This window comes from Dacryopinax primogenitus (assembly GCF_000292625.1).
Source record: "Dacryopinax primogenitus strain DJM-731 SS1 chromosome Unknown DACRYscaffold_8, whole genome shotgun sequence".
Lineage (NCBI taxonomy): Eukaryota > Fungi > Basidiomycota > Dacrymycetes > Dacrymycetales > Dacrymycetaceae > Dacryopinax > Dacryopinax primogenitus.
The window spans coordinates 564,068-573,857 of record NW_024467205.1 but is presented as its reverse complement, the minus strand read 5'-3'; the positions used below and the strand labels follow the sequence as shown (position 1 = coordinate 573,857).

The 9,790-nt window shown below is 52.9% G+C and overlaps 6 protein-coding genes and 1 non-coding gene across 7 annotated transcripts; 4 read left to right on the top strand and 3 right to left on the bottom strand.

Moving 5' to 3' along the window:
* Positions 1–30: 30 nt before the first annotated feature.
* DACRYDRAFT_107170 (uncharacterized protein) lies at positions 31–314 on the bottom strand (the record flags this gene model as incomplete). Its single annotated transcript, XM_040768425.1, has 2 exons — positions 31–216; positions 265–314. Coding segments are annotated over 2 exons (236 nt in total), but the record flags the coding sequence as incomplete, so codon positions are not given.
* Positions 315–896: 582 nt separating this feature from the next.
* On the top strand, positions 897–2,066 carry DACRYDRAFT_51944 (kinesin-domain-containing protein; the record flags this gene model as incomplete). Its single annotated transcript, XM_040775073.1, has 4 exons — positions 897–1,061; positions 1,110–1,379; positions 1,425–1,575; positions 1,627–2,066. The coding sequence occupies 4 exons, from the start codon at positions 897–899 to the stop codon at positions 2,064–2,066; spliced, it is 1,026 nt and encodes a 341-aa protein (XP_040629134.1).
* Positions 2,067–4,719: 2,653 nt separating this feature from the next.
* On the bottom strand, positions 4,720–5,000 carry DACRYDRAFT_107168 (uncharacterized protein; the record flags this gene model as incomplete). Its single annotated transcript, XM_040768424.1, has 2 exons — positions 4,720–4,912; positions 4,963–5,000. 2 exons carry the CDS (start codon positions 4,998–5,000, stop codon positions 4,720–4,722), a joined length of 231 nt encoding a protein of 76 aa, XP_040629133.1.
* Positions 5,001–5,101: 101 nt separating this feature from the next.
* DACRYDRAFT_21947 (ribosomal protein L22e) lies at positions 5,102–5,799 on the bottom strand. The gene is made up of 4 exons (XM_040772620.1): positions 5,750–5,799; positions 5,518–5,689; positions 5,361–5,466; positions 5,102–5,311 (listed from the first exon to the last, which is right to left on the bottom strand). The coding sequence occupies exons 1-4, from the start codon at positions 5,750–5,752 to the stop codon at positions 5,236–5,238; spliced, it is 357 nt and encodes a 118-aa protein (XP_040629132.1). The 5' UTR covers positions 5,753–5,799; the 3' UTR covers positions 5,102–5,235.
* A 204-nt stretch (positions 5,800–6,003) lies between these two features.
* DACRYDRAFT_115972 (centromere/microtubule binding protein cbf5) lies at positions 6,004–7,661 on the top strand (the record flags this gene model as incomplete). The annotated part of the gene is made up of 3 exons (XM_040770105.1): positions 6,004–6,861; positions 6,912–7,046; positions 7,099–7,661. Exons 1-3 carry the CDS (start codon positions 6,075–6,077, stop codon positions 7,659–7,661), a joined length of 1,485 nt encoding a protein of 494 aa, XP_040629131.1. The 5' UTR covers positions 6,004–6,074.
* Positions 7,662–8,547: 886 nt separating this feature from the next.
* On the top strand, positions 8,548–8,619 carry DACRYDRAFT_t38. Its single transcript has one exon. It is a non-coding gene; the product is annotated as a tRNA-Leu (tRNA).
* Positions 8,620–8,948: 329 nt separating this feature from the next.
* Positions 8,949–9,755, top strand: DACRYDRAFT_107165 (uncharacterized protein; the record flags this gene model as incomplete). Its single annotated transcript, XM_040768423.1, has 4 exons — positions 8,949–8,998; positions 9,047–9,324; positions 9,374–9,663; positions 9,744–9,755. The coding sequence occupies 4 exons, from the start codon at positions 8,949–8,951 to the stop codon at positions 9,753–9,755; spliced, it is 630 nt and encodes a 209-aa protein (XP_040629130.1).
* Between the last annotated feature and the right edge of the window lie 35 nt (positions 9,756–9,790).

Genomic DNA, 9,790 nt, shown 5'->3' with positions numbered 1-9,790 from the left:
AATCTCTCCTTGCTCTCCTGCTCCAAGTACTTGAACTTGATCTTCGTAAAGTAGTCTTTGTGGTCCGCGACGTCCCTCTCAAGCAAGCTGGGATTGAGAGGTTGGAGAGAGATGAGCGAGTCGGAGAGTGTGGGGAGGTCGGAGGTTGCGCGGTCGAGATAGGAGGCATGGAGCGCTGTGAGATGGAGAGGGTGGGTGGTGTATGATTGTGCTAGTCTGTGAATTCTATTAGTACGATGCGCGCATATAGACTGGTGTGCTCACTTGCGGACAGCGTTGAGGTCCATATCGCTCATCGTGCTCGTTCCTGCCATCGCTGTCGCCATTCTTCGCGTCGTTGATCGTTGTGCGATGTCGCGTCGGTCGTCGTCCTCGAGAAGGGCGACGTCGCGTCACGCGCCCCGTTATGACTGGTCACGTGACAGAAGCCCAGTCGCGTCAACTACCCTCTTCATCACGTGTGCGTTCAAGGCTCCCTTTCAACACTCTTTCTTCTACACCACCACCAACATTCACCGCTTTTGGCCCGGTATTTATTGGGTCAAAACAGGTGAAGAAGCACCTTTCTGCGCCCGGTAAGCCGATCACAGGTTTCAAATCGTGCTTCTCGGCTTGAAAAAGTCAAGAAAGGTTGGTTTAAACCTCCTTTATTAACACAAGAAAGGCAGGCGCAAAACGCGGTGATTGTTTCCCTTTATGCACAATTGAACATACCGACATTCATTCGAAAACCAACAAACGACAACCGGCAATATACCCACGACATGGCGGCAAAGGTCAACATCGCTATCCGATGCAGGCCCTTTCTAGCACACGAAGAACAGGACGATATCATTCTTGTTAACGGGCATGACAAAGAAGAGCAGGGGTTCGTGAGCGTGAGCAACCCGAGGGATATGAGGGAGCGGTTCAAGTTCAGGTATCTCTGCATAAAAAGACTCGGCGATGCACTGCTGACGCGCCGCTATAGCTTCAAGAGCTGCTGGGATCAGACGAGCAACCAAGACTCCATCTTTACCCGGGACGTACGTCCGATTCTCGAACATGTACTCGAAGGCTACGTGAGTCTCTTCTCTACTCCTGTTGTTCGCAATTTTATCGGTATACAGACAGCGTGTATATTCTGCTACGGCGTCACATCTTCCGGCAAGACCCACACGATGCAAGGCAGCCCCTCCGAACCAGGGATCATCCCGCGTGTTGTACAATATTTTTTCCACTCCAGCTTTGGGGAGCAGCGGAACGGCGTGCAGGTGGCCGTGAGCTACATGGAGATCTACAAGGACGAAGTGTATGACTTGTTTGTTGATAGGCAGGAGGGGGTCAAGTTGCCGGTGCGAGAAGCGGGTGGACAGATATTTGTCGCGAACCTGACTGAAGTGCGCTCTTTCTCCCGTGTATGATTGTGATACTGATAGGACTAGACGATGGTAGCCAGCCCGCATGCTTTCGACCAGATGTTTGCTGTCGCATGCAAGAACCGCTCGACGGGCGCAACGCTACTCAATCGCGCATCCTCCCGCTCACACGCTATCCTAGCCATCCGTGTCCGAGTCTCCCGCGTGGATGGGACTGGTGCGTTTCATTCAATTAACAAGCCGAGATCGCGTCTAATTACACGAACAGTGACTGAGGGCAAGATCAATCTGATCGATCTCGCCGGTTCAGAGAACAACAAACTCACGGGAAACGATCCCTCCCGGATGGCCGAATCCAGCGCCATCAACCGTTCCCTTTCCGTCCTCGGCCAAGTTGTCGACGCGCTAAACCGCAACCTCACACGTGTCCCGTACAGGGACTGCAAACTCACCCGGATCCTTCAGCCCTTCCTGGGAGGGAACGGCATGAGTCTCTTGATATGCAACATTGCGCCCGGAGGCAAGTTCAGGCAGGACACACTCAACACGCTGAACTTTGCGAATCGGACGATGGAGGTCGAGAACAGACCCGTCAGGGCTCCAATCACGAAGGCTCCCACTCAGCTGCCGAGACCCGGACACCGTACGCACTTGTCATCCTATGCTTACCTATCCGAGCTAACGAGAAACAGAGCGCCGCTACTCTGATCTTCCTCGCCCACGCTCTTCCCTCGGGCACGTACCCCCCGAGCCCGTGAGCCGCCCCCAGCCTCCTAGGCCGCGTACATCTATGCTCCCTGTCCCCCCTACCCCGGCCGCACGTGCCGATCGCCATCGACGTACATCGAGTACGTCTATGCCTCCGCCACCTGTGCCAGTGGGTCGCCCGACGGCTGGTGGTCGAAGGGTGTCCGGCATTTCGGGATCGGCATCATTGCCTGGTGCTCATATGCGGCGGTTATCCACCATTTCTGGCTCTGCTTCCCACCCTATCGTCCGTGCGCCTACGTTGTCTTCGATCTATGAGCCCGAACCCCAACCCGAGCTCGAAAACGAATCTGAAATTGAAACCGAAAGAGAGCCTGACCCCCCTGTGCCATCCATCTCGGAAGAAGATATCCAGCGGCAGATTGCGGAAGCTGTGGAACGTGAAGTCGCCCGGCAGGTCGAAGACCGTATGGCAGCTTTAGCCCACGAACGGGCTGTGCAGGAAGAGAAGAGAGAGAGAGAGAGACAGGAGTGGGAGGAGAAGGTTAAAGAAGCAGAGGCTTTGCGTGAGAGAGTTCGGGAACTAGAGGAAAGGTCAGTTTGGGTTGGGTTCACATCAGGGGGACTTCGGGCTGATGGATTTGGCGATGCAGTGCTGCGAAGACGATCCTGGCGAGTGCTGCAAACACCGAGTTGAACAGCCTCGCTCCCACGGATCCGGTTAGTGCTGTGGGACCGAAGCTAGCCAGTGTTGTGAACGCGGATTTTGAGAGCGCTGTGGACGCAACCTTGCCCAGTGCTGCGAGTGTTCGGGAAGACGCACAGGACATCTCCCAGATTCTCCCACCTGCGGAAAACAAGAAGGTCGCACAGGCGCTGGTCGCGATGGCGCGTGTTGCTCATGACCGGTACGTACAAGGGCAAACAAAAGCTCATTGTTTCGGGAGCTTATGTCTTTGTGTAGAGGTGATCTGGGCAAGGCACTTGAAACGTATATGCGGGCAGCGACATACGTTCCCAGTAACAAGAAACTGCAAGTTCGGTGCGCAAACTGTTCTTGAACCGTTTATTGCATTTAATTCAGTTTGACTACGACAGGATTGAAGAAGTGCGGTGTGCGATCGAACAAGGCAAAACGCCTCAGTACTTCAAGCGCGGCCGATCCGCCCGGCCCGACATCAACAAAGCTCCCTCTGGGGACGTCTTTTACGTACCCCCAAAGAGGAACAAGCGGATGCGCCCTACGAAATTCCCCAAAACGCCAGGAGCATATGATGCGGACGAGGAGTCCGAAAACATGTCACCGCCGAGGGAACTAGAGCACGTTGGTTCGCTGATTACCATGACCCTAGACTATGCACGGGGAGCACTCACATTTGAAAAGAAGCGCAAGGCGAACAATGGTGCTGCGTTCCCAACGGCTTCATCGGAATGTGATGGGGAAACGGAAACGGCGGGGCCCGCGGGGAACCTGGCGGAGTTTGGCAAGATAGTGCCATCAAAGCGTATTCCCTTTGGCCAGATTGAGAACCTCCAGAATGTGGCACACTTATCCGCTCAGGACAGCGGGATCCCCCTGAACGAGGAAGAGTAGCCGGGGGAGAGGCGGCGTGGCGCACGCTAATGGATGCGTTTAGTTATTATTTGGTAACACCGTTGTAACTCTGTCCAAATTCATGCACTGCTGGCAACCACTGGTCATCTCACCTGATTAGTATTCAGATAGAAATACTTTGTTCAATCAGAACAGAGGATTTCTAGCTGAAGAAGGCTCTGGCACTGAAGAGTTGAACTGAGCAGGTCCTTGGGAAATGCAACCTCATTGCTGGCACAACAAGGAAGGAAGGTGCCCTTGCAGAAGGATGGATGCAGATCTGTATCTTTTGCCCATCTATCTCCATTTATGGCAAAAAGTTGATCCAGTCATCAACTTTTTGTGAGTACTCAGAATATGGGCCTGAGAAGCCCTGCAAGTGCTGGCAGGTTCCATGAGATATATGGTACATTCCTCAATGGTGATTATAATAATAATTGGGCTTGCTTGAGCCCTTTGTGACCAGTACAAACCCTTAATAGAATTCACATGAAAAGAAGACTTTTCGTGTGAATTGTTGTGACTGTTCTGAGCAGACTGGACCGAGATACAAATTGTTTAAATCGAGAGAATGGGTCATATTAACCCCCATTCATTCACATCATGCCTATTGTCCACACTCCAACGTTGAAAGGAGATACATATGTCTGTGAGCTCAAGATTGAAACTGTCGGCCCCTTTCAGTACGAGGGCACGTATCTCAGAAAATCAAATATACTAGTAGTTCAGGCACTGGAACATACACCACCCCACGGTAAGGTCCACCACATGCTCAATAGGTATTTGTATCTGATAACGGCGCAGGACAATATTTATGGGAAATTGAACGCCCACCAGGAGTTGACCAAAATCGACCAAAAGTTCATATCGACGCGAAGCGCATGATGTTAATTATTACCCTCCCCACCCTGCCACCGCCCGATACAACGAGCATTACACAAGGTGCAAATAGTATGCTGACTCATACCCGTGTCATATTAACGTTCGAACAGATATGATCCTACTACACAAACATCTCCCAGAAGCTGGGCGATTTTTCTGGAGAGGCACTTGCACTCACTATCCCAAAGCGTAAATGTTCATCACCCTTCCCCTCAGTCCTGCAAAGTTCCCGCATACCAACGCGGTGACGAGGATCGGAAAGCTCTCGAGGGTGTTCGTGTGTGATGCGCTCAGATGGCGGTACTTGGCCAGTACGGGTTCAGAGACTCCTGCATTGCGTGCAGCGGACTCCATTTCCCTGGGTTTGAGACTAACGTGGAATTGGTGAGATGACGCAAATACCGAAGGAAGAGGACGTACTTGTTGTGCTTCACCCCACATGCGGGAAGGGGGGACATGCGCTGCATCAATTGTAAAGAGAGAGAAGTACGTGCATATTCTTACGTGCAGAGGCACAAGCACATATAGCAAGATCAACAAAGGCAGACTGAACACATAGCCGGAGGCGACGCCGATGCATTAACTCATGATCATTAGATCTAGGATACATCGGGTCGGGTCGTCGGGACGATACCTAAAGCAAAGGACATCCACACACACTCATGCACCAGGAAAAGAAGAACGGGGAAACGTCTACTCTTCCTCCTCTGCATCCTCCGCGATGTTGTAGAAGCGGAGCTCGTACCTGTCCTTCTCGGTTGCGACGACACTGAGTATGCGTCAGGACGAGTCAACAACGGGGATAATGGGGAACGCACCGGATCCAGTCACGCAGCTGGTTCTTCTTGAGGAACTTCTTCGTGAGGTACTTGAGGTAGCGCTTGGAGAATGGGATGCTAGCCTGGACGGCGAGCTTGTTGGTGCCTGGAGCGTGTGAGGATCAGCAGCGTCGTATGCAGCAAGACGTTCACTCACCCTCTTTGGAGATCTTGATGCTCTCCCCGAGCTGACCAGGCTTGCCCTCGACCTTTATCCTATCGCGGAGGAACTTCTCGTACAGCCCACCGTCGAAGACACCATCGCCCGCAGGCTTGGAGTAGTCGATGACGAACTTGTGCTTGGAGACGACGGGTTTGGCGGCTTTGGCCTAGAGAGGGAGGGTGGGGCCTCAGCCTACTGAGAAGGGAACTCAGCAAAGCGGGCGTACCATTTTTGTTAGTAAGAAGCGGGGTTGTCGAGGGGTTGGTGAGGACGGACGACGACGACGACCACGAGTGAGTGTATGTCTGCAAGGGTCCCACGCCTAGAAAGGGATCTGGTCCTGTACAGTACATGATTGTTTAGGGCCGTCTCACCAAATGGCACCGTTAGTGGCTATGAGCGGAAGTAGAGAAGCGCACGGAAACAAAAGTTTGGCGCGGTGAATTTGTGCAAAGTGTTAAGCCACTCTCAGAACAAGCAAAGGGCGCTCAATACTTTGATTAACGCGCATATATCTCTTTCTTGCTATCTTCCTCTTGCTCGTCGACATCATGGCCGTCGACGACCTCTCAAAAGGCGACATCGCTACAGCACAGCACCAGGGTGACTTCACCGTCAAGCCCGAGCCAGTGCTTCCGACACTGGACACATCCCAATGGCCCCTACTGCTAAAGAACTACGACAAGCTCCTCGTGCGCTCTGCACACTTCACCCCCATCCCTTCCGGCTCCAGCCCGCTGAAGCGCGACCTGACGTCCTACATAAAATCAGGGGTCATCAACCTGGACAAACCGTCAAACCCCTCCTCGCACGAAGTTGTCGCCTGGCTGCGGAGGATCCTACGAGTAGAGAAGACAGGTCACTCAGGCACACTTGACCCCAAAGTCACGGGATGCCTGATCGTCTGCATCGACCGCGCTACGCGGTTAGTCAAGTCCCAACAAGGCGCGGGGAAGGAGTACGTCTGCGTGCTCCGGCTACACTCTGCGCTCTCGTCGGAGAAAACGCTTCCCCGAGCACTGGAAACGCTCACAGGTGCGCTCTTCCAGCGCCCACCGCTTATCTCCGCTGTGAAACGACAACTGCGGGTGCGGACGATCCACGAGTCCCGCTTGCTGGAATTTGACAACCAGCGGAATTTGGGTGTCTTCTGGGTCAGCTGCGAGGCGGGGACGTATATTCGGACGCTGTGTGTGCATCTGGGGTTGTTGTTGGGCGTTGGAGGACATATGGAGGAGCTGAGACGAGTGAGGAGTGGAGCGTTGAGCGAGAACGACGAGATGGTCACTATGCACGACGTGCTGGACGCGCAGTGGGTGTATGATAACACGCGAGACGGTTAGTCCTCTCCAAATGCAATGCACGGGAAGTTGCTAATTGGATGGCAGAGTCGTATTTACGACGAGTTATCCGACCGCTGGAATGCTTGCTTACCGGATACAAGCGGATCGTTGTAAAGGACAGTGCGGTGACGGCTGTGTGCTACGGTGCAAAACTCATGATCCCTGGTCTGCTGCGGTATGGTAAGTCGTGCGTCCGTTTTCCACCTGTGCACCTGACTGACCTGTATTGCAGAAGCCGATATCGAGGTACACGAAGAAGTGGTGCTCATGACCACTAAAGGGGAAGCGATCGCACTGGGTATAGCCCTCATGTCTACCGTCGAACTAGCGACATGCGACCACGGGGTCGTCGCCAAAGTGAAGCGGTGTATCATGGAGCGCGACCTGTACCCGCGACGATGGGGCCTGGGCCCGAAGGCGGTTGAGAAGAAGAAGATGGTGAAGGACGGACTGCTGGATAAGCATGGTAGGAATATCGAGGGGAAGACGCCGAAGAAATGGGTGGAGGAGTATAAGGACTTCACTCGGCCTGAGGGGGATGTTGTCCCTGCACCTGCTGGCACGATCTCTACTGAGCCTCCGGTACCGGAAGCGGGGAAGGAGAAGAAGCGGAAGCGGGATGGGGATGAGGAGCCTGTTGCGACGGAAGAAGCTGAGGAGCCGGAGAAGAAAAAGAAGAAGAAGAAGAAGCACGAGGAGGCGAATGGGGACGTGAGCATGGTTTCTGTGGAAGCGAGTGGGGAGACGCCGAAGAAGAAGAAGAAAGAGAAGAAGGAGAAAGAGGGAGAACAATAGTCGTTCGAGATTGTTGTGGGGGCAGTTTTGGTTTGTACCCTCGGGTTATAGTATACTAATGTCACTCGGCGTTTTGATCTCTGATCCAGCGGACATGAACGAAAGCTGGAACTCTCCTTCTGGTCTTGCTTACGCCCGGCTATGCATATATGCAACTAAGGGCCCATTCAGGCACAGGCAGCTGATCGTCCGAATTATCTGAGAGGAAGGGTGATGAACATTTACGCTTTGGAATAGTGAGTGCTTAACCTTTATGATTAGCTGGTGCTGAGCGCTGGGTAGTGCGGTACTGAGGATTGGGTATAATTACGCGTATGCGAGGCAGGAGACGCGTGCAGTTGCGGGAATGAGGACGGTTTGCTTTTGGGTTGGGACATGTGAGTCTGTTCCCTCAGCCATTTCTGGATTGTGTGCTGATTGAGTCGCAGAGAGCTGTAATATCTCTTGCCGGTCAGATACTGTATATCAAAGCTATCTTGTACCTTAAGACAAACTACAACAATGCACGAGAATTAGAAGTGCCTCTCCAGAAAAATCGCCCAGCTTCTGGGAGATGTTTGTGTAGTAGGATCATATCTGTTCGAACGTTAATATGACACGGGTATGAGTCAGCATACTATTTGCACCTTGTGTAATGCTCGTTGTATCGGGCGGTGGCAGGGTGGGGAGGGTAATAATGAACATCATGCGCTTCACGTGAACATGAATTTTCGGTCGATCTCGGTCAACTCCTGGTGGGCATGCGATTTCCCATGAATATTCTCCTGCGCTGTGCTCAGATACAAATACCGATCAAGCATCTAGTGAACCTTACCATGGGGTGGTGTATCTCTGAGAGCCTGAACTACTAATATGATGGACTTGCATAACTCTTGCTCTTAGTAATGGCCAGATAGTGCAGTGGTAGTGCACCTGAGTAAGAATCAGGATGCACTGGGTTCAATTCCCAGTCTAGCCAGTATGTTTGAGTTCTGTTGTAATGTGTTGGGATTTCTGAGGTACGTGCCGATGTACTCAAAAGGCCCAACATTTTCTATGTTGAACTCGAAAACATACTTTCCTCCTTTCAACGTTGGCGTGCGGACGACAGCCATGATGGTGTGAATGAATGGGGGTTGATACGACCCATTCTCTCGATTAAAACAACTTCAAGGATGGAGGATGCGACTCGGTTTTCGTGACATGATAAGTGATAACGGGGCGTGTGACGCCGACGTCGCCCTTCTCGAGGACGACGACCGACGCGACATCGCACAACGATCAACGACGCGAAGAATGGCGACAGCGATGGCAGGAACGAGCACGATGAGCGATATGGACCTCAACGCTGTCCGCAAGTGAGCACACCAGTCTATATGCGCGCATCGTACTAATAGAATTCACAGACTAGCACAATCATACACCACCCACCCTCTCCATCTCACAGCGCTCCATGCCTCCTATCTCGACCGCGCAACCTCCGACCTCCCCACACTCTCCGACTCGCTCATCTCTCTCCAACCTCTCAATCCCAGCTTGCTTGAGAGGGACGTCGCGGACCACAAAGACTACTTTACGAAGATCAAGTTCAAGTACTTGGAGCAGGAGAGCAAGGAGAGATTCTTGAGGTATATCCTGAGAGAGGATCCGCCTAGCTTAAGAGCGGCACATAATATGCAACTGGGTGCGCTTGCTTCCATCCCTCTATATGAGTGTATGCTAACAGTAGTCAGAACAAACCAACACTGCACTAAAGACATCTCTGAAGACATCCAAGCTAGCGCTCGAATCCAGCAGCGCACAAGTCCGCACGCTTGCGCCACAAATCGACGCTCTTCACACTCAAACGCTCGCTGACGCAGCCGAATCGACCCAATTAGTGAAAGAGATCCGAGATATGGAGCTCGAGCTCGCCCGTCTGCGAGCACAGCATCCCCCCGAGTCGCGCATGACAATTTCTCGCGCGACGCAGATTCTGGATGAGCAGGTGGACACGCTCCAGCAGCTGACAAAGGAGCTCCATGTCCGGACTCAGGCGCTGGGGCAAAAGAAAGGCGCATTGCAGGGGAAGGCGAAGGAACTCGAACGGGTTGAACTGGATAGGATAGCAGCTGAGGCTAGACTGGGGGAGGCAAAGCGCGCAAGCGAGG

Bases quoted from the DNA above. Each gene is read 5' to 3' on its own strand.
- DACRYDRAFT_21947 (XM_040772620.1), bottom strand. The intron at 5,467-5,517 runs GTGAGTGAACGT...CACACGCTCCAG, and splicing joins CATCAAGATCTCCAAAGAGG to GCACCAACAAGCTCGCCGTC. The intron at 5,312-5,360 runs GTGCGTTCCCCA...ACGCATACTCAG, and splicing joins CAGCTGCGTGACTGGATCCG to TGTCGTCGCAACCGAGAAGG.